The 23,874-nt window shown below is 40.0% G+C and overlaps 2 protein-coding genes across 7 annotated transcripts in view; one reads left to right on the forward strand and one right to left on the reverse strand.

Annotated features, from left to right (window-relative positions):
- si:dkey-174m14.3 (uncharacterized protein LOC563117 homolog) overlaps nucleotides 1-14,071 on the forward strand; it is a 36,900-nt gene extending 22,829 nt beyond the window's left edge. For all 6 annotated transcript variants that reach the window (XM_051960608.1, XM_051960610.1, XM_051960609.1 and 3 more), the window contains 4 exons: nucleotides 159-225; nucleotides 5,033-5,140; nucleotides 6,350-6,430; nucleotides 11,827-14,071. In XM_051960608.1, the coding sequence (XP_051816568.1) occupies nucleotides 159-225; nucleotides 5,033-5,140; nucleotides 6,350-6,430; nucleotides 11,827-13,239 (1,669 nt within the window). In that variant the 3' untranslated portion in view covers nucleotides 13,240-14,071. The remainder of the gene's footprint in view (nucleotides 1-158; nucleotides 226-5,032; nucleotides 5,141-6,349; nucleotides 6,431-11,826) is intronic.
- Nucleotides 14,072-14,392: 321 nt separating this feature from the next.
- On the reverse strand, nucleotides 14,393-18,876 carry rdh14b (retinol dehydrogenase 14b). The gene is made up of 2 exons (XM_022195619.2): nucleotides 18,426-18,876; nucleotides 14,393-17,017 (listed from the first exon to the last, which is right to left on the reverse strand). The coding sequence occupies exons 1-2, from the start codon at nucleotides 18,777-18,779 to the stop codon at nucleotides 16,400-16,402; spliced, it is 972 nt and encodes a 323-aa protein (XP_022051311.2). The 5' UTR covers nucleotides 18,780-18,876; the 3' UTR covers nucleotides 14,393-16,399.
- Nucleotides 18,877-23,874: the final 4,998 nt, after the last annotated feature.

A 23,874-nucleotide genomic window follows, 5' to 3' on the forward strand; every position in this document is an offset into this window, starting at 1 on the left:
AAGCCAAACTAAAACTGCAGCATGTGATTTTGCTCTGATTTGAATACCACTGAACCTGCCTATATGCTTATTTCCAGCTCGGTGAGTTCTCCGGCTGCTGCTGTATGTGTGTAAGTTATTATCAACAAGTGAGTTGTGTCATTTATCGTGTCGTTTAGAATACAAAGCAGCTACTCAGCACTGCAGAGGATCAACCAAGATCTGGAGGAGAAGATCCATAGCAATGTAAGTGTCTAAACCTTGTTTGCCTAAGTGCATGTTGTACTCAGTCTTACCAAACTCTCAAGCTTGGAGTTAAGTAACTGCAGATGGGAAACAGGAAAGAGAAACATCTAGTGGGTTCAGAGATGGTACAGAACACTTGGAGAGCCAGTCTGAATATGAATGCCCTGCTGTTGGTACCACTGATGTTAATTATGGCTTATAACAATTGGCTGTCCTCCTTCCAGTGGCAGAGTGATAGCAAACCCATTGTTCCTCAGTGCACCGCATCTCACTTCATTTGTCAGACATTGCTTTTGCTGGTGGAAAGATACAATTAACTCGTCTGCCTGAGAACACTGTATGACCATCAGGTGTCTTCGCTGTTGAATAGACAGCTGAAAACGCTCATTCAAGAGGTTTGTTACAGCACAAGATAATAATCGTCATGGTCGCCGTTGTCGTGATTACAATGTGAGATGCTCAGTACAGATATTAGGGAGCTGAAGGTCATGCAGCTTGTGGTGTAAAGAAAATTGGTCATTTTCAGAATAAAGGCCCACAGCTTTTGTTTTTTTCTTGTGAAGTGTTCTCATCAGCTGTTATTGACTCATCTCACGTATACCCTCCTCGAGGGTGAGAGAGGTGCTGAGTAAGTCTCTCTGTAATCATCAAGCTTGTTTACTCCAGAGGTGCCACAAACCCGTCTGACCCCTTGGCCCTGCACAACTGCACACAATGTAATTACAAGACAGATAAACACAGCGATATATTGGGAGTGCTTGGGCTTCAGTTCACACTGTTTTCCAAAGAGGAAGAACTTTTTCACACTTTGTCCATGAGTAAATATTTTGATTACAGCTATTACATGTCCAAAGATTTTGGCCAAATTTTATTGCCAGATATGGAAACTTGACAGACTTCTACTTTACTTCATTCACTGACAAAAGAAAAACAACCACAAAAAACTATTTAATACAACACAAAAGCAAAGTTTCCAAACTTCTGAATGAAAGAGAGCAGAAAGAAGAATAGATTTATGTAATCTGCACCTTTACAGCAAACAGTCAGTTTATAATGAGCATTAAAGACAAACAAATAAAATGACTCTAAAGCCTGAGAGGTCTGCACAGCCACTCTTACTCATGTCAGAGTTTTCTTTCACAACAAACGCTATGATACTCTTACTTTATTTCTTTGTATTTTATTAATTTTATTAATTCTCTCTCCCCAGTCCACATTACACTCACAGTCTCCGCATCGGATTCCGTCCAGAAATCCCGACATGAATCTTTTATTTTGGTTTTTGATGTGCACATCTTGGTTAGATCCGACTTTGCGTCAGAAAGCCCTCGGCAATATACTGGATTTGTTTTTAAATCTCGAATGTGATTTAGATTCTTGTTGTTCCTTGTCTAGATTGTTCCATAACCCTTGTATTGTCCTTACCAAAAAATGTTGTTGCCTTGTCTGAAAAAAGTCCAAAAATTCAGAAAAAAATGTCCCTAAATTTATAAAAATTTGCTAAATCTTCAGGATCAGAATTCCTGAAAAGTTTCCCTCAAAGGTTTTATTTTTTAAATAAAAAATCCCCAAATTTGACAGCGAAATTCACTGGATTTTTGTCGATTTTTTTTCTGAATGTTCTTAAAAAAATTTAATTTGTTTTTTTCCACCAAAAAACATTTAAAAAATGTGGAAGTTTTCACTGTGAAATTTTTTTTTCCCCACATTTTTCAAATTTTTCAAATGGGTCAGTTTGACCTGCAGGACGACAGGAGGGATAAACTGACCCCTTTAACAGAAATGAGCAACGTTACATTAATTTGGTACCGAATCTTGGCTTTATGAGGATATCTGTTCCTTTTAAGTTCTACTTATGTTCCCTCTTTTGTAAATCATTTCTGGACATTGACTGGTAAAGTTTCTTTATGAGCTTTATACATAATTTTCAGACTACTTAAACCTACTATGTTATGGAATTTCAACAATTGTAACTGAAGGAATAATGAGTTTGTTGGATCACTACATATATATATTTTTATATATTTTTTCTGAGTGATTATTCTTATGGCTTTTTCTGTAAAATAAAAAAAATGACTAGATGTTTTTCTTATAGGCATTTCCCCAAACTTCAACACAGTAGGTCAGACATGGAACAATCAGGGAATTATAGAACACGTGCAATGCTTTGTTATCCAACAAATCCTTTACTTTGTATATTACAGCAATTGATTTTGATATTTTTACTTTTGTATAATATATATGTGACTTCCACTTCAAATTCTCATTGTCAATACGACACTCAAAACTTACTTTCCCTCACTTTATTAATTCCATTACTGTCTATATTTATTGAGCAATCAGTGTCTTTCATTCTGTTAAAAAAATATCATAAAGTTTTCCCAGATTTAGTGACAATTTTTTAACATCAAACTGTGTGTTTATTTTTACAAGTTTTTGACCACATTCAACACCTGCGTAAAATTTTCCCAGCGTAAAATAGAGTGGTATCATCTGCAAATAAAATATATGAGTCAATATATAATTGAAGGACTTTTGAAGTCCATCAGATATATATTGCATACATTTTTATTAAAAATAACAAAACTAATGTTTTTATGTTCATTTTGATCATGTCTTTACAAATTCCATAATTATTTATCATGGAACAATCACTTATTAATAAAAAAAAATGACTCGATATCACTAAAATGTTATTTAAATAACCGTCCAAATGTAATGACAACCACCTTCTAATTAGCTAAACAATAATAAAATGAGCTTATTCAAAAATTGTTTTGATTTTGTTCTTTTTATGAAGTTGACATAATCATGACAGATATTTCTTTTTTGGCAAAATATCCCATTTTCATTGGAAAATATATATTTTTTATCTATGTCTGAGAAATCACTTTCAACTAAGGCTACGTTTACACTGCAGGCTAAGTGACCCAAATCCAATTTTTTTGCCCCTGTATCTGATCTTTTCATGACAGTCTGAATGACACAGATCCGATTTTTTCAAATGCAACCCAGGCCACTTGGATATGTGGATCTAATTCCAATACGTATCGGATCTTTTGCCATGTTACTTCAGTCTGAATGGCCAGGTCACATTTATCCGACCTATACGTCATTCGTACACGACAAACGTCACTATACTGCGTTCAAGCAAAACAAGAACCATGGCGGACGATACTGTGGAGTCCAATCAATGGAGGGAAAGTGAGGAGAACGAACATGGTGCCGTCACAGTAGAGGCACTTCACCAAGCAGGCCCTGCGCATGTTCCGCCGACTGCTGTCCTTAGAGCAGGACTGTCTCTGGACAGACGTTGCTGCCACTGCCCCACAAAACACCAGGGCCAAAATCCTGGCTCTCTTCCTTCTTGACCTTCTCCTTCAAACAATTAAGTTATAAATATGCTGGCTCCGGCTGGACAACAACTTTAAAATAGCCAGACATGCTCTACTGTTAGCGTCCATGTTTACTTCCGTAAACACTGAACACGCTCTCTGCGTGTGTTGTTGTTGTGTCCTCTTCTGCGCATGCGGGACACTTTTGGATCGTGTGAGGTTCACACAGGAGATCACATACAAGTCGCATTTAATTGGAAATGTGAACGAACTCGCAAAAAAATCGGATTTCACAAAAAAATCGGAATTGAGCATTAAGCCCTGCAGTGTGAACTGAACACTGAATCACATGAACTGCTGCCAAATGATGTCATTTCCTCTGAAAGAAAAGACTGATCAGACTCCAAGGCTTTCTTAGTTATTAAATATAAAGTAGTGTGTGGGTCAAGTGTGGATTTATTGCGCATCAATCGGTTTACTACGACATCTGTATAAATAACTTTAAATTTCAATTTTAATCAATTGTATATATAATATATAGAAGAATCTTTCTGTAAAAATGCCATGTGGTGTTTGGTTATAGGCAATCGTGTTGATTTTAGTCCTGAAAACAGCAAACATATCAGCTATGATACCTGTCTGCTATGTTACTAAAAGTCCAGCAATTATATATTAACCCATATTTTAGCAGTTTAGATACAGAAATAAAGTCATTGATATATTACATGAATAGTTTTGGTCCAAGGAATTTAAAGAACAATAATCAATTGCCAAATAATCATTTAAGCTCCATAATGTGTCTTTAAATTCATCCTGTATCCAGACTCAGAGCCAGAATCTGATGTGTACTTTTCCGTTTGCAAATATAAAAACATCAGGATCCCAAGATCTGCATTTGGATTGAAAAACATGGAAAATAATGTTTTTTTAATGGTGCTCTTTAAAGAATTTATATCCATGATGTTTTATTCTTAATTCGTTTATAGATTTTGCTTTATTATATTCAAGCTTATCAGTAAATCTGTTCTTTCTTCTGCAGGAAAAGTAAAGAAAGTAACAAAATACCAAAGCATACACTACTGTTAAAAAGTTTGGGATCACCCAGACAATTTCATGTTTTCCATGAAAACTAACACTTTTATTCATGTGCTAACATAATTGCACAAGAGTTTTCTAATCATCAGTTAGCCTTTCAACATGATTAGCTATCACAACTAATCACATCTGTGTTCTAATGCTAGAGATGGGTTGCTGGAAGTGTTCCTCTGTATCCCTATGTAGATACTCCCTTAAAAAACAGCCGTTTCCAGCGAGAATAGTCATTTACCACATTAACAACAAACATGGACAGATGTGGAATTCCCATAAAGTAATAGGTTATGATGCACAAAGACTGTTTATTTAACTGAAGGCTTGTTTCTAGTCTTCTTTTCATGCTTGTAATCTCTGACACTCTCTCTTCTTGCTGTCAGTCGCAGCACCATGATGATGAAAAGCGAGCTCTGAGCAGAGAGATTATTGTCCTTAACAACCACCTGATGGAGGCAAAGCTCACCATCGAGAAGCTACAAGAGGACAATGTAAGTAAAATCCTAGTGAGCATTGCACTGCTCCTACTGTTGCTTCCTCTCAAAATTAATTTTCCAAGCAAATGGCACAGATTGTCGTTTTCATGCGGTGCCCTACCTGCCTGTTGAGTGCCAGACAGTACAGAGGCATTCTGATTTGGATAGCAGCATTCTCCAGTCACTCTGACTACGTGTAGTAAATGAGCTTCAGCAGAACAGTATTCACTTAACTCCACTCTCTGAGGTCACAGTAGATTCTTAACTCTACTGTTGTACTGCTCTGTTACTGCTCCACCCATAACTGCTCCTTGTAAGACAGCGGCGGGTAGCAGCTGTTAGCCAGCAGCAACATGACACTCCTTAGTTGCTTTCCTAACATGCATGACTATTGGGAGTTCATTCCTTGCTCAGATGAGACCAAAATGAATTTGTTCAGCACAGATGAGGTAAAAGCATGTCATGAACCTCACCAGGTCTGCCACAGTGAACGCATAGTCCTGACAGTGAGGCAGAGGTGGGAGCGTGATGATATGAGGCTGCAAAAATTGAGTTTGAGACAAAAAACACCATGGACACCCGCAAATATATTAAAGTACTGTCTGACAAGATGACTCCCAGTCTACAGAAGCATGGCAAAAGAGACATACGCTATCATTCAAAAGTTTAGGGTCACCCAGACAATTTGATGTCCTCCATGAAAACTCACACTTGTTCATGTGCTAACATAATTGCACAAGGGTTTTCAAATCATCAGTTAGCCTTTAAACACCATTAGCTAACACAATGTAGCATTAGAACACAGAAAGAGTGATGGCTGCCATTTCCAGCTAGAATAGTCATTTATCACATGAACAATGTCTGGACTGTATATCTGATTCATTTGACATTTAGGTGATTCATGGAGGTGTACTCACCTCTGTTGTAGACTGTACCCTAGAACCTTTTCGCTATTAAGTTTCAATATTACTACTGTGTCAGTCCAGTCCAATAATTCTTAATAATTTACAGAACATTTGCTACTATTATTGTTTTTACTTACTAGTTATATATTGTATATTGTGGGATAATTCATGTTTTGTACGAATGATCATTTCTGAAGATGTGTGATTAGAAGGAAAGGGATACTCACTCAAAATAGGCCAGAAAATTAGTCAGACAGGGAAGAATATTAGAAAATGTGACTGCTGTATCTTTTGATTGTGGCCATGTTGTTCCCCGCAGGAGCTGTACAGAAAAGACTGTAACCTGGCTGCACAGCTTCTCCACTGCAACAAATCTCTTTACAGAGCCCAGCTCTCTGAGGTAAGTCCTACATTTGCTTTTACAGGCTTTAATCCCAACTGTTCACATGAATCCATTGCTCCTTACCCTTCCTAAAACCATATTTCACCTGTTCTTCTGCTTTAGTGATGTTTCAGTCGAATCTCTATCAGTTTAAATACAATAAATTTAAATTCTTTCTTCACAAAAGTCACATGTAACAAAAGGGAATAACCACTGGAGTTTCAGGCTTTTGTACTGACATTTGATGTGAACCTAGAAAAATACATATAAGAGAAAAAATAATAAAGTAATTTAGCAGAGTAAAAAGAAGTGTTTTGTTGAAATAGGTGTGTGGGGATAAGGAGGTGTGAGTCGGGTGTCTTAAGCGGCACTAAAAGGAATTTGCAGCTCATGGCATAAGATGGGAGAAGAATTTGCTGTCTCGCCTCTAACAGGAAGGTCATCTTGCCCTTTGTGTGCCAGAAAAGATAAGAGACAAGACTTTGTGGAGCGATGAGTTCTGTAGGTCCCTGCAGGAAAGCGAGATGGAAAAATTCAAGCTATGTTTTCTTTTTGACTAAATAACCTTCACCTAAGTGAGATGAAAGCAGCAAAGTTTCAAAAAAAAAGTTGGTTGTGCTGAGCTTAAAAAACTTACTAAAAATGTCCCTGTCTAGACATACAGTAGAATCACTATGTTACCAACAACGTTTTTTTTTTTAATGAAATACTTTTACTTTGTTGTAAATAGAATATTACCATCCATCTAAACTAAGGTGCTGTGTTACACCTTTGTCCATTTGCCGTCAGCTGAGATAGACTCCAGCAACCCTGATGACGGTGAAGCGGTGTTTAGATAATGGATGGATAGACCTAAATTACTCATTCATGTGCTAACATAATTGCACAGGGGTTTTCTAATCGTCAATTAGCCTTTAAACAGCATTAGCTAACACAATGTAGCATTAGAACACAGGAGTGATGGTTGCTGGAAATGTTCCTCTGTACCTCTATGCAGATATTCCATTAAAAATCAGCTGTTTCCAGTGAGAATAGTCATTTACCACATTAACAATGTCTAGACTGTATAAGTTTTTCTTTCAAAAATATAGACATTTATTAGTGACCCCAAAATCTTTATGTTACCAACAACAGGGTTTTTTTTTTTTTTTTAGAATCTAAAAACTTTAATTTTGTTTTCCATAGAATATTACCATCCATCTAAACTAAGGTGCTGTGTTATGTCGTTGTCCATTTGCTGCAAAAACATACATGGTAAAATGTGGAATTAATTTGGCAGGGACTCTTGAACAGCAGCACAAAGACCACCCACCTATGAGACAGGAGTCTAAACTAAACCAGTCTTCCTGCCCCTGTCACTCAGCATGCACTCAGCCAGACTCTAATCATGAAGCGCCAGGTTTGGTAATTAAGTAATTGGTTGACAATGATTAGGCACAAAGCAGCACGGAAACTTCTTCAAGGCACATTGTAAACAAATGTGAAGGACAGGTAGCTGTTAGAGGAGGTAGAATTACAGTACATGGCAAAATGTAAATGCAGAACACACTGCAGCCTCATCACACTGTCCTGCTGCTGCGTGTGGGTATTGATGAGTGTTTTAACACTATCCCAGCTTGGCGCTACTTTCCGCTGCATCAGCCATGCAGGCCTCGTGCCTCACCCATGTGACAGGAGTAGATTTTGAAGCTGGCAGGTGTCCATGAGGTTATGCCTCTCTATGTTTTGCCCATATAGCTAAATGGAAATATCAATGCAAATTACATTTGGCTGTGTAAGACTGAAATATCCCACTACCAATACTTAGAGCACATAAATACATGCACAACCATACTGTAAACAGTAAAGCATCCATCACAGAGTGCAAAACTGTTCTGCAGGCTCGCTGCCATACATAATGGGGGTCAGAGGCTATACATGCCTCACTGTATGTCCACCAATCTGCTGGTCCTGTGGGCGGGAGCTAATCGAAAGCATATTGATGAATGGTGCTGCAGCATTTTTGAGAAGTGCACTGGCTCTTCAGCGCCTACTGAAGTGCTGTAGTTGTTTGTTTTGCTGCAAAACAGCCACAGAGAGAGTATAAAATGATTGGGTTCAGATTTCAGAACGCAGCATTAAAGCTAATCGTCGTCTTGTCCAAAACAAGCCCAAATGAAAAACACGTGGAGAGCAATGAAGCATCACATAGTTTGGTCCAAGTTGTAAAACTGTTATGATAAAACACCTCTTTTTTTAAATGTTTTTGTACTGTTTGTCTTTACCTACAAAGATATAATTAGCTTGCCTTTCATTGCCAGTTAGGAACAATTGACTAGATTCCTGCTGATAATGTGCTGCAGCTAGCTTATTGCTTGTTGCTATGGAGAGATACAGATAGTGAATGCAGGCGTTTTTGTTTTTTTTTTTTTTTTTATTGAGAAATGCTCTAAATAGAACAAAGTCTTTCTCTTCCAAGGAAGTAGACTCAGTTTGTCTTTATCATCACATATATTTCTCTCCTTTGTTAAGGTTTGTGACGCTGAAAATGACACACATTTTTTTACTGTAGTTATGAATATAATTATTACAGTCAAGGAAGCTAAATGCATGCATGTATTTTGTGGTGTCATACTCAGAAATCACCTACAATAGTGAGTAGCAAAATAACACATACTGCAGTACACAGGGACAACACACATGGCACGTGGTGGGGATAATATGCTGCATATCAATGATTTACATTAAGAAACTACACTGTTGTATGAGCTAGATATGCCTCAAATACAGTTTTTCTCAGTCGCTTTGGTACATTTCTCAGATCAGAATTGAAATTCTCAAAACTACTTGTTCAATCTTCACATCATTGTGTCACTTGCACACATCAAAAAAATAAACACATGCTTTGGTACATCCATGCAAATAATTATGTACAATTCTCTGCTGTTTCCTACATTATCAACTGCTTATGTCATGTTGATCAAAATGTGTCATAACGGGTCTCCGTTGAATAATCTCACCCCCCACAACATTTAGGCATTAGTTCATGGCATTAGTCTTTACATGCAAAATGGTTGTACAAGTTGTCATAATATGTCAGTGATATTTCTATACATTTCTATTAGACTTGTTTTTTAACTCTGTCCTGAATTGGTAAATTGCTCCCAGTTTGACTTTCTCTAACAAAGGGAAATGTGTGACAGGTTAGAGTTTTCTGAAATCGCTCAAAGACGCAAAAGAAGATCTTCGTGATGTGGATGAGAATTTGTGTCCCAACAGACAGGAACATCAGGAGGTGTAGGAAGACTGTACTGTAATTCCTACAGCACTGCATGAACAGTTTTCCCTATGGAGATTGTCCTATATTCACATTTCTACTTTTGTTTTTTGTTTTTTTTCTTTGTGCTATGCAGCGCTGTATTCCTTTCTGTATCACAATAACGTGGTCTGTCAACAAAATACAATACAAACAGTAAAAGTCTAAATGTGAATCTTGTCCAGTCTCTTGCGATCAATCTCTCACATACACTAAGGTGAAACTTACAATTTACAATAGCTGCCAATAAAACTTAAGCCATAGTTTACATCAGAACATCCCTCCACAGTACACTAGAATGACAACATGACTAGGCAATCTGACTGTTTTATCCACAAACAATGACACAAGGACTCATCATTCTGATGTCACTGACATGTTCATTGACACAGATATTTAGTTTTGAGAGATGCAGTAAGAATGTTGAACAAGAGACTGGCTTTTGCAGGTAATCCATGGTGTTTTGCTATTTGTATGAGTTATTTTGAGAAATGAACTGACTGTGTTGCAAATGTCGAGGATGATTCGAGAAATGTACCAAAGTGACTGAGAAAAACTGTAATAACTGAGTGACTATACAATACATGTTTTCATGTTAAAGCCCACCTGTACAATCCTGGCAACCCTGTTTCCCAAAGATTCCATCTCTACACTACTAAACAGCATTCTCATTCATGTTTTGAAAAAAAAATTGAAACAAGCATATTTTACATCTGTGATGCAGTAGCCTCCACATTGAAAGAGATTCACGTCAACAAAAGATTTATGACAGCATAAGTCAGTAACAGGACTTTTACCCAGGGGACTGGGACTCTTGTCTGGGACCACCATTATTAGATGTGGGTTTTATTTTCTGTTTCTTCAGGCTTAAACTACATGATTAGGTTTAATAAATATCACACTTTGACAGTTTTATGGCACCTACTTGAGTAAAAGGTTGGGTAAGTTTAGGCACTGAAAATACTCGGTGAGGTTCAGTAAATTGCATAGTTTGGATTAAAATGCATCCTTGAAGCTTCCTTTTATTATCTTTTATACTTATTATTATGTTATGTGACCATGGACGTACATCTGTCTGTCTATTTGTTTGTCTGTCTGTCTGTCTGTGAGTAGCATTACTCAAAAACGGATTAACGGATTTGGATGAAATTTTCAGGGAAGGTCAGAAACGACACAAGGACCAACTGATTAGATTTTGGCAGTGATGCGACTTATAGTCTGGATCTATGGATTTGTTAAAGATTTCTGTATTATTGTTTCTGTATCACTGTAACTATGACTACAAGTGAACACTACGTCAGCTGCCTGCTGATGATCACATGATTGCAATCCTACTGCAAATTAGTTATTGATGATCAGAAATCACGACAACATAGAATGTGGCCATTTAATATAGATGTACCCACAAACAAAATGACATTGCAGTGAGCACATGCGTGTGCTATGCAAGTGTACGTGATGTGCAGATAATGTGACCTAAATATGAAGCAAGCGGCAGGAATTGATGGGACTTGGAAACACCCCCACAATTTAATCAGTTGTTCCTTGTGTCATTTCCGATGGACACGTCCTGATCTGCAATGGTTGATTTGTAGTAGGACTGCAGTCATGTCATCATCAGCAGGCAGCTGACGTAGTGTTCACTTGTAGTCAAAGTTATAGTTACGTCGTGCTGCTATCTCTCAGTGACACAGAAAGCTTTTAACAAATCCGTGGATCCAGACTATAAGCCGAATCACTGCCAAAATTTAATTACTTCTCTAACCCTAATCCAGTCCTTGTGTCATTTCGCACCTCCCCTGAAAATTTCATCCTAAAAAGGCCAGCCGACACGGTACAGTCAATACAGTAGATAAGCTTAACCTGGAGCTTAGTGTAACATGCAATGTGCCTTTAATGTGGACAGTCTGAAAGTCTTTCTGATTACAATGAATGAGGAGTTTTTGTAGTGGATGGAGTGTGAAATGTTCAAGAAACAATTTACACTGAATGGAATATGGTGTTCAGTGTGAAAATCATATGTATATTATGCAAATTTTCTCTTCAAGAAATATCTGTTGGTGCAGCAACACATTTTCAACTCATTTTAACCCGCTCTTCTCTTTTCTGACACTTTTAGCTGCCTGCTGATTTTCAGGAGCGACTGACCATGCACTTGGAGGACTCTCCACTCTGTCACACCTACTCTGACTCCGTCCCAGCCTCTCTCATTGCCAAAGTACTTGAGAAGCCAGATGAGGCCTGCAGCAGCAGCCAGGCCTCCCGCTCCCCCAGCCCGCAAACCCAGGACCATGCGTTTATTCTGGAACGCTTGGGCCCTGGAGAGCGTCTGGGCCTCCGTGCAGCATACAAATCTGACCTGTACAGTAGTGACACGGCCCTGTACTGCCCTGATGACCGCCACCGCGAGCGGAGGCCCAGCATGGATCTTCATGGTCAGAGGAAGCTGCTGTATGGACCCCAGAACTCCACAGACAGCAACCCAGAGGAGGGTTCGGTGGGACTGAGAGCTGGCTTCTCCCAGGAGCACTTTGCTAAGTTTCCTGCCACACTGGGGGCAGGTTCCAGCTCTTACTCCAGCTTCAGTGGAGGGGGGTCTGAGGACAAAGGCAACGGCCCGCCCAGCAGCGCAGCTTCCTCCCCGCACCATCATTCCCTCTACATGGACTGGAGAGATGCAGGGGACTATGAGAGAAAGAGTGACTCATCCTGGGAGAGGGACTCCCCGAGGGGCTTTGCCAATGCTCATCCTTTCCAACAGACGGAACTGAGCCACCACCAGAACGGCAGCTCTCCTGTCTACAGCCGTACCATGTCATCCTGTTTCAGTGAGCCCTATGAGCCACTCCCTCCATCCTCCTCCCCAAGTGTTGCCTACGGAGACAGTCGTCGAGGCAGCACATTAGCCCCTGAGGAGGAGGAGCTGATTGGTCGATGGAGGCAACTTAGTGTCGAGGATTTAAGTGCCAACACCTACCGCAGCCCAGGTCGTGCCTCACCTTACAGCTTCTCAGAGCAGCACTTCTCTGTCCGTCCTGCTAAGATCCGACTTGGGCCGCTCTACAGCAGTTTCCAAGAAGGGGCTGATTACTACCATCAGGGGGTGGATGTCATGGACCCAGTGTGGGTAGCTGCCAGCCCCAGTCCCGAATGCAGCCCAGGGCTGCGGCAGGCACACAGCCAAGCTCACCTGTACCGAGCTGAGGACAGCCAGGGGTCAGAGCACAGTCTCTACCACTCAGGAAGCTCCAAAGACAGGGAATGCAATGTTGCAACTGGAGGCCAGAGCACGGATTATGTAGACCCCAGCCCAAATAGCTCCACTGAATCTCTCAACCAGAGGTCCCTGGAAATGGCCGCAGAGCTGCAGCATTATCAAGTGGAGATGCACAGCCTGCCTGCACAGGTGAGCCAGTCACCGCCACCGGCCCCGCCACCTCCTCCTCCATACAACCAAAAATTTGGCTCCCTGGGACTTTCCAGGAAGGACAGTTTGACTAAGGCCCAGCTATATGGTACACTTCTGAACTGAGGAACTTTGCAACCATTTTGAAACTTTGAAAGGATAGTACATGCAAGGTTACAGTGTGTTCAGCAACACCTTCTGTTTAGCGCCACCATTTTGATAGAAGATGGTTTAAATAGCAGCCAGGAGCCAAATAATTCAGTGACATGAACATGTAACTATTGCCGATCATTTTAAAGCATTGATTGTTGAAGTAAGTCATATGAAGAGTTGGATGTGGAGGACGTAGGATCTGAATTTTGTAAGAATGTGTATGTATTTAAATGTACAAATATATACTAATGAAAAATTGAGTGATATATTTTGTATGTAACTGTTAGAAAGAAATACATCTAAAACAATCAAAAAGTGCAAATCTTCTCGATATTCTGGAACTTGTATATAATTTAAAAACTCTCAATGCTATATTTGAAAGTCAGAGAAGTATTTTAATTGAGACTTGCCCCCATTAAACTGCACATAGATTTCAGTCATTATTTTGAATTGGTTGAAACAGTGTTGGCTTCGTGATGATTTACATATTGTGAGTGTTGAAACCAAGGGGGGAAATGACAAACATACATTTATTTTTTCTTCTGTTAACTGAATTTGACAGTATCGGTTGGTGTGTTTTATTGTTATTGATGGAACGTTTTGAGATGTAAACATCTGTTTTAGCAGTCAGTATTTCCTTTTGCTCTTCTATATCCCTCAGAGAGGTTTTCCTGCCCCCATTCTACCTCAGATTTGAATGCCCACACCCCACAAAGCCACTGTACCCCTGTTTCTTTGACAACGATGCATGTTTATATATTTTGGTTGTTTTGTTTGCCTAATAAAGCACAAATTATACATTTAAGTTCCCAGCCTTCCTTTAATAATACGTGGATGTACTGTCTACTTTCACGGTCCATCACATATGATCAGTTGTGTTTAGATAATTACACATCTGCTGATCTGCAGTGTTGTGTTGTCTGACTGAACTGAGAGGAAGACTTTCATCATTCACACTCAGCCTGCCTGAAACATGTGGTGCACGCCTGCTGAGTCACTATGAAGCTTTGCTTTATCACTGTTGTGAATTTGAAAGTAGGTTAGTAGAGAAGGGTTTTTCACAAGATAAGCAAACTCAAAGGAAGAAAGAAATCATCAAAAAAAAAAAAAAAACGTCAAAAGCAAATGTATCACATTTTGTGTATATTTGTGATATAACACAGCAAAGAACAGGAACTGCTCCACAAATACCAGCATATACCCTTTTTTGATTGTATGTGACAGGCTAGTGAAGAGGCAGACAGAAGAATGGGGGGGGAAGACCTGCAGCAAAGAACCATGAGTTGGAATCAAACCCAGGACACCGCATCAGGGACTACAGCCCCTGTTCATGGGTCATCCGCTAACCTGTTGAACTATCTGGGTGTCCTCTTTGATACTTGAAAACTGTCCTGCAGACTAAAAAAATAAGAGGGTGCTGGAAAACATATCTTCAGTTCAAAACCACTGTATTGCATGGTGAAGCAGTGGGTAGAACTGTCGCTAGAAGGTCCTGGGTTTGAATCTTTGCTTGTGGTCTTTCTGCATGGCGTTTGCATGTTCTCCAGTTAGTCCTGCTTCCTCCCGCACTCCAAAAACATGTTCAGGTTAATTAGTGATTTTAAATTGTCTGTAGGTGTGAATGTAGCTGGGATAGACTCCAGCCCCCCGTGGCGCTAATAAGGATTAAGCAGTGTATAGATAATGGACGGATGGATGAAGATGGGCATTATTTGTGACTGAATCCATCCACAGGAGGGAGCCACGGTGCAGCAGCAGCACTTTGTCAACCTTTATTGTTCCAGCTCTTCCAAACACAGCAGAACGCATTTACACTTCAAACACATCAAAAGGAAGAAGCTAGATTCACAGCTAACCCCCACCTCTCTGTCCGCTACACTGGAAAAATAGATGCTAAAGTATGCACACATTTTGCATTCAAAAACAGCAGCTGAACATGAAGTGGATGTGCATTTCACTCCACTCTGAGGATTTGCAGCGCACAAGCAATAACGTGACCTCACAATAGAGGAAAATGTGACAACTCAGCTTGTCTTTGATGAATGCTGTGAGGCGATTCGCTCGAGAGTTTGTTCCCTTTGATCTTGGTGTGCGTGTTTAAATCTTGTTCAGGTCATGGCAATAGAAAAAAAAAAAAAAAAAAAACACACTGCTATATAAGTCTTATGGCCAGACTAACCAGGCTTGCTGGATGCATCAAATTAGCAAGCTTTACTCGTAAGTTATTGATGTTTCTAAAAGAAAAAAGAAAAAGTCACTTATGACCTAAAAGTACTTTGACCAGGTAATGTTCTCTCGCTCCCTGAAAGTATTTAAAAGAGGTAAGAAAGCAGTATTTAAGCATTTATTACACATACTACAATTTAAGAATGATCTGTTTTGCAGCTAAAACAGATCATTCTTAATGTTTTATTTTTATCTGGAAAATATATTTGGTTTCTTTGGTTATCTCTTTTAGTTAGACTGAAATGTAAATAAAGGCATTCTGACAAAATTTTGTATTGGAGTTTGTTATTCCAAATTTTGACACCAAGATTTTTATTTAACTGCAAATGTACACTACCGCTCACTTAGTAATGTCCTTATTTTTGAAAGAAAAGCTTTTTTTCAATGAAGATAAATCGTGTTACTCCAAAAGAACGGAATTCTGATGCAAGTCGAAGACCCTCTGTTGATGGTTTCATATAGCAGGTTATGGTCACTAGTATACACTTCGCCTAGTATATGCATGTTATTTTGCACTATTTCTATCTATCTATCTATCTATCTATCAATTGTGTTTTTATTCTTTGTTATTATTCTTATTGTTTCGGTCTGGAACAGGTGTACAATGCATTTCACTGCGCTTATACTACGTATAATTGTGGTTGTGATAAATAAAGGTCTTGAATCATGAATCTTAATCCGTTACAGGCACATTTTTGAACTCAAATCCTCATTCAAACCAGCTCACTGAAAAGTAGCATGCTTGCTCACAGACACTTATTTTTCACACTTCACTGGCACAATATGTCATTCAGTTCATGTTTTATCCCCAAAGTGGCGTTACGACCGATCTGGGGATGCAAGAGAATCCCTATCTGGTCCAAGAACTTTTACTTCCACCAGCACTGTCCACAGAACAGGACTTGGCTCAGTCAGCAAGTCCGACCATCCTCATGCTTATGTCCCACAGTTTCTTGGCTGCCTGGCCGTCTGTAGCTTTAGGCATCAGCTCCTCCTCCTTACAGTTTGCGAAACACTTCCCCGACACTCCCTCCACCTCTGTGGAGCAGGCCAGATACAGGGGAGTCTGGGCTCCCTCCAGTGGACTCTTGAAAAAAGCCAGCGAGGCGAGGTGGAACAGGGGCTTTGCCAGAAGAGGAATTTGAACATGTCTGCCTAGTCTGGTTCTCACGATGCCCGGGGTGAGAGCATTGACCGTGACCCCCGTCCCCTCAAGCTGGCGAGCCAGCTCAAGTGTGAACAGCAGGTTAGCCAACTTGCTCTGACTGTAGCAGGCGGCCTTATCGTAGTTATTTTCACTGTTCAGATCATCAAAGTTGATCTGGCCGTATTTGTAAAGTTTTGAGGAAACCACGATGATGCGGCTGGGAGCTGAAGTCTTCAGGATGTCCAACAGCAGATGAGTGAGGAGGAAGTGACCCAGGTGATTGACACCAAACTGCATCTCAAAGCCGTCCTCTGTCTTTGTGTAGGGACACTGGTAGACGCCTGCATTGTTGATGAGCACATCAATCTTGGATTCCTCCTGAGAGAAATTGAAAATATTCAATACTCCACATTAACAGATGAATCATCACTGCAAGGACTAACCAAAATGCTTTTTACAGATAAATAGAGAGAATTTTCATTTTTCTTTGTTAGTCCTAAAAATCCTCTAAGCAATATACAAATAAATACAAGTGAGAATGAAGGTTCAGTGAATGTAAAAAGTTTGTTGATTTGTCATCCTAAAGTCCACGTGAAACTCAAAAGTGCTGTTTTTTTTTTATCAAAGCGCCTTTCATTTAGAACATTTTTATAGTCACAAAATGGTTCTGAAATTAGTTCTACACACTGCTTCACACAGAAACAAAACATCTCATTTAACCAAAAGACAGTGATTATAATGTTGACTTAGACTAGAATTGATGGCAAAGTTGTTATGAATTCCATCACATTCCAGCTTATTCTGTATACCTAGCATGAAAGAATATGCTATAACTGCTGTTACGAGCTTTCTTACAAAAATAGCAGGGCATATTTATCATCTTGATTCTAATCAAGGCCAATCTATACTCTGACAGGCTTTATTAATCCCCAGAGGGAAATTCTGTTCAGTCTACCATGTTGCTTTTACACACACAACATCTACTGTGTGTTTGGCTGTCCTCAGTTTCTCTTTCTGAGGTAGCAGCTGCCCCATACTTTTCGCTAGCCGAGCTGCTAGCTGAGCTGCTAAGCTGCCTGCCTGGCTAAATACTGGAGCTATGTCGAAAATTCATTTCTCCATCACTCACATGTATGAAATGACATATGAAAACAGACCCCAGGTTGAAAAAAACCGAAGTTCCCTTTGAAATTATCTCCCACACTGTATTGTACATATCTTGCCTCTTTTGCATAAGTTGTGATTCTTAATTTAGTGTTTGTTTATTTAGTTTTATATGTATATTTGACTTTATTATTTATTGTTGTCATTTCATTTAGCTTGTTATCAGTGCACCATCCAGTGGCAGCTACGTACTTAGATTTCCATCATGCCTCCATGTATGATCACAATAAAGCTATTCTATTCTTCTCTACAGGGTGTCCCTTAAGTCTGGACACACTGGAAATCTCATTAACTATCACTTTTTTGCCTCACCACGTTAAATATGGCTTTGTCGAAATTAGAAACAGTTGAACTGGTACTCCTCAGTGGAAGTGAAGGACGGACAAAGCCATATTTAATCTGTGGAGGCTATATATATATATATATATATATATATATATATATATATATATATATATATATATATAGTTAATGAGATTTCCTATGTGTCCAGACTTTAGGGACACCCAGTACTTTGTAGTAAACAAGACACCAGTCAGTTGAAAGGATAAAGTGCAGAGCAGCAAGTAAACAAACTAGCTAACATCCCCATGCCTGCTTTCACATGCATCACCTCACTTACATCCTTAATTTCATCACAGAATTTTCGGACTGATCTGAGAGAAGCCAGGTCCAGGTGTTTGATGACCACCTCCCCCTGCTCCGGTCCGGCTTGTTTCTTGATCTCCTGGGCTGCCTCCTCAGCGCCTCGCAGGTCCCGACAGGCCATGATGACTCGGGCTTGGACTTTCAGCAGTTCCCCTGCAATGGCCTTCCCGATGCCGCTGTTAGCCCCGGTCACGATAACGGTCTTCCCTCGCATAGTGTCGACTGGATACCGGAGCAATTTAGTCACTTTCTGTCGAGGGAATAAACGGCGCATAAGCAGCAGGACCCCACCGCCGACAACAGCGGCAATTAGCACCGCCGCGGACATATGAGCGGGGACCGTGGACAAGTCAGCAGGGACAAGACTCACTGCTGGTCATATGTTCGAATCACAAACTTGAACCGGAAGTAGTGATTGCGTAACTCTTCAGTTTAACTATTGGCGTTACACTATATGTTGTATAATATCTCTGATATGTTTTTAAAACGAACATAACGCGTCAATTCTCAAGCGGACTGAGCTCAGTTAAATTCAATGATCGCAAAATGAATGTTAGCAAGCAGACTAAGCATCGTTTGCTATGTAAACAAGCTCGCAAAAGTACTTCCGGGTTATTTTTGTAACATTAAATTTAGCGTTGTAACATTAAATTTAGCGTTGGATGCATTGCAAATGGGTGTCAACATGTCATTACACTTTTTGAAGGTAGTCACCTTTAACAACTAACATTTCAAAAAGAACAAAACATACATAATACTACCATTGGAATGACTACTAATACTTGTATCCCAATTTAAAGTAGTGAAAAGCAAAAAAGTGTAATGCCCTTTTTGTGTCACAAGGTCTAGTTTAGAGCCATACCTGTAGATATCATGACATGTTGCACCCATTTGCAATGCATACATGTAATTATAACATACACATACAAATTACATGTACTAACTTGAATTCAGGGAGCTCTGTACTAGTTTATGATTGATTAATTTAAAAATAACAACAATAATATTGAATTTTACAGTATCAGTGCAGTGGGATTAAACATGTTAAATTTAATTGTACAATGCCATGTTACAAGCAAAATAACCTATACCTAAGTTATAACTTAGGTATACCTACAGTGCCTTGTGAAAGTATTCGGCCCCCTTGAACTTTTCAACCTTTCGCCACATTTCAGGCTTCAAACATAAAGATATGAAATTTTAATTTTTTGTCAAGAATCAACAACAAGTGGGACACAATCGTGAAGTGGAACGAAATTTATTGGATATTTTATACTTTATTAACAAATAAAAAACTGAAAAGTGGGGTGTGCAATATTATTCGGCCCCTTTACTTTCAGTGCAGCAAACTCACTCCAGAAGTTCAGTGAGGATCTCTGAATGATCCAATGTTGTCCTAAATGACTGATGATGATAAATAGAATCCACCTGTGTGGAATCAAGTCTCCGTATAAATGCACCTGCTCTGTGATAGTCTCAGGGTTCTGTTTAAAGTGCAGAGAGCATCATGAAGACCAAGGAACACACCAGGCAGGTCCCAGATACTGTTGTGGAGAAGTTTAAAGCCGGATTTGGATACAAAAAGATTTCCCAAGCTTTAAACATCTCAAGGAGCACTGTGCAAGCAATCATTGAAATGGAAGGAGTATCAGACCACTGCAAATCTACCAAGACCCGGCCGTCCCTCTAAACTTTCACCTCGAACAAGGAGAAGACTGATCAGAGATGCAGCCAAGAGGCCCATGATCACTCTGGATGAACTGCAGAGATCTACAGCTGAGGTGGGAGAGTCTGTCCATAGGACAACAATCAATTGTACACTGCACAAATCTGGCCTTTATGGAAGAGTGGCAAGAAGAAAGCCATTTCTCAAAGATATCCATAAAATGTCTCGTTTAAAGTTTGCCACAAGACACCTGGGAGACACACCAAACGTGCTCTGGTCAGATGAAACCAAAATGGAACTTTTTGGCCACAATGCAAAACGATATGTTTGGCGTAAAAGCAACACAGCTCATCACCCTGAACACACCATCCCCACTGTCAAACATGGTGGTGGCAGCCTCATGGTTTGGGCCTGCTTTTCTTCAGCAGGGACAGGGAAGATGGTTAAAATTGATGGGAAGATGAATGGAGCCAAATACAGGACCATTCTGGAAGAAAACCTGTTGGAGTCTGCAAAAGACCTGAGACTGGGACGGAGATTTATCTTCCAACAGGACAATTATCCAAAACATGAAGCCAAATCTACAATGGAATGGTTCACAAATAAACGTATCCAGGTGTTAGAATGGCCAAGTCAAAGTCCAGACCTGAATCCAATCGAGAATCTGTGGGCAGAGCTGAAGACTGCTGTTCACAAATGCTCTCCATCCAACCTCACTGAGCTTGAGCTGTTTTGCAAGGAAGAATGGGCAAGAATTTCAGTCTCTCCATGTGCAAAACTGATAGAGACATACCCCAAGCGACTTGCAGCTGTAATTGCAGCAAAAGGTGGCGCTACCAAGTATTAATGCAAGGGGGCCGAATAATATTGCACGCCCCACTTTTCAGGTTTTTATTTGTTAAAAAAGTTTAAAATATCCAATAAATTTCATTCCACTTCACGATTGTGTCCCACTTGTTGTTGATTCTTGACAAAAAATTAAAATTTTATATCTTTATGTTTGAAGCCTGAAATGTGGCGAAAGGTTGAAAAGTTCAAGGGGGCCGAATACTTTCACAAGGCACTGTAAGTTATAACTTAGGTATACCTAAGTTATACCATTGCACTTTTTGAAGGTAGTCACCTTTAACAACTAGCATTTCAAAAACAACAAAACATACATACTACCATTGGAATGACTACTAATACTTGTATCCCAATTTAAAGCACTGAAAAGCAAAAAACGATTTTGACATCACCCATGCCATTTTGAGTAAGAATATCTCAGTAACTACAAATATAACCTTGCTGCTTTTTTGTACAGTGATAGACGACAGATGGACCTGTCTTGTAGAAAAATTTGGGCTCTCTGGTACCTGTCCCACATTGAGATTTTTGCCCCCCAAAATAGCCAATTTAAAATCTCGTCCAACTTTGGGAGCTCATATTTTCCAAACTGAGGTACCTAGAAAGCTCCAGTTTGCCAAGTTATCACACAAGTTTGAGTAGAATGGAACCCAGAGGTGTTAGAACACTTCTGTGCAGTATTTCTAGTACTTTTAAGGTCCCAAACTCCACTCGTGAGTAGGTGTCTCTTAATTTCTAGCATTTTTAGCAAGCCCCCACGGCCTGCAGAGTGTAGGGAAACATCTGGGGATGTTTGTGGGGCACTAGCTACATGCAGAGGCCTTGTTTACCAACTCACAGCTCTCTGGTATGTCTAGAGGCTGAGAAATAACCCCTTAAAGATGCAAAAAACGCTGGCGAGGCTTTTTATAGCCCAAATTCTGAAAACTTCAGACCCCCAGAACTCAGAAACTATTTGAGCTACAGGCCTACAATTTTGCATAGAAAGTACTTTTGTGTCTATCTAATGGCATGCAAATTTAGGACTAATTTGAAGATGGTGCGGCAACCACCATCTGGTGAAACCACACGGAATGACCCAGTGAGTTTTTATGTGACGCCCGGCCTGACATCATCAGTTCGTGCATTCACTCACACACTAGAACCACGAGCTGATGCGGAGCGCGGCGCTCAGAGACTAAAAACAAGAATGGCGAATGCTCAAAGATCACATTTACCTACGAATATGTCAGCCAGAGACCGGGCAAAACAGCACCCAGATTTACTGCACGAAAGTGGGGGGAAACTTTTTGCACCCCGTGCAACATCGGAGCACCGAAGAAAATCAACGACGAAGCACAGCAAAAGGTTTGCTGAACACAAATGAAACATTGGCAGCACTTACTGTGATGTGTCTTGCATGTAGTATGTCTGTTTATCTTTATATTGCTCTTTTTCATTCAGTGGTAGCCTAGTAACAGGATGTAGGAGAAGAATCACCTTTTTTTCCCCAGTTCTAACATATTTTGCATCTTTTTGCATATTTCACAACTATTCGCATACTTTGCAACTTTCCGCAATTTCCCCGCATAAAATGGCATAAAACCCCCGCATATTTATTTGCATAATCAAGGATTTTAGCCCACACTTTTCTGGAGGGTCAATATTCTGCACAGATGTAATTTCGTAAATCTCTCTATTTTTAGACATGGTTGTGCTTTTTCCAGAGAGGTGCAAGACTTTATATTGCTGTTAAGGATGATTCCACTGTGAGGAAAAATGTGACTACCCACACAGGGCTTGGGGGTCTTTAAATGTCGTTTCTTAGATGTATGTTTCCTTATCATCATGTTAGTAACTTTTTCATGTGCTCCATTGTCCCTCCAGACCTCCCACAGCAACACGTCTGCAAAGACGGGAAGGGCCTTACTGATCGACAGCTCTGTAACCAGGAGAAGAACTTTAGTCTGGACCATGAGGACCCAGAGCCTCCGCACATTAAGGAGGAACAGGAAGAAATCTGCACCAGTCAGCATGGAATGCAGATTGTATTGAAACAAGTGACTGATACCTTTCTATTGACTTCAACTGATGAGGACAGTGACCACAGTGAAGTAGAACCAAACAGCGACCAGCTCCTCTCTTACAGTTTACCAGTATGCGAGAGCCCACATGAGGAAGGAAGTCAGCATGTAGACTCAGAGTCAACTAGAAATGCTGCGCTGAAGCCAAATAAGAGTCGTAGTAGAAAGAGCAGTCACAGGAAGAATGTAGACAAGTCTTTATTGTCAGGAATTCACCGTGATACTGATGCAGGTAGAAAGGCTGTAAAATGTGATGTTTGTGGAAACACCTTTGAGAATAAGTACCAACTCAAGAAACATCACCAAATCCACAAAGGTGTAAAGCCACATGCTTGCAATGCATGCGAAAAAAGTTTTAGTTTCCGGTCTGAGCTGAAAGTCCACATGAGAACTCACACAGGTGAGAGGCCGTTTTCTTGTGAAACCTGTGGGAAAAGTTTCAGTCATAGTAGTAGTCTGACTGGCCACATGAGAACTCACACAGGTGAGAGGCCATATTCTTGTGAAACATGTGGGAAAAGTTTCACTGAACATAGTGCTCTGACTGGCCACATGAGAACTCACACAGGTGAGAGGCCATATTCTTGTGAAACATGTGGGAAAAGTTTCACTGAACATAGTGCTCTGACTGGCCACATGAGAATTCACACAGGTGAGAAGCCATATTCTTGTGGAAGATGTGGGAAAAGATTCAGTAGACCTGGTCAACTGCCTGTCCACATGAGAACTCACACAGGTGAGAGGCCTTATTTTTGTGACAGGTGTGGGAAAACTTTCAGTCGTAGTAGTAGTCTGACTGTCCACATGAGAACCCATAAGTGAGATCCCTTTTTCTTGTGAAAGGTGTG

The sequence above is a fragment of the Acanthochromis polyacanthus genome, chromosome 16, assembly GCF_021347895.1.
Source record: "Acanthochromis polyacanthus isolate Apoly-LR-REF ecotype Palm Island chromosome 16, KAUST_Apoly_ChrSc, whole genome shotgun sequence".
Lineage (NCBI taxonomy): Eukaryota > Metazoa > Chordata > Actinopteri > Pomacentridae > Acanthochromis > Acanthochromis polyacanthus.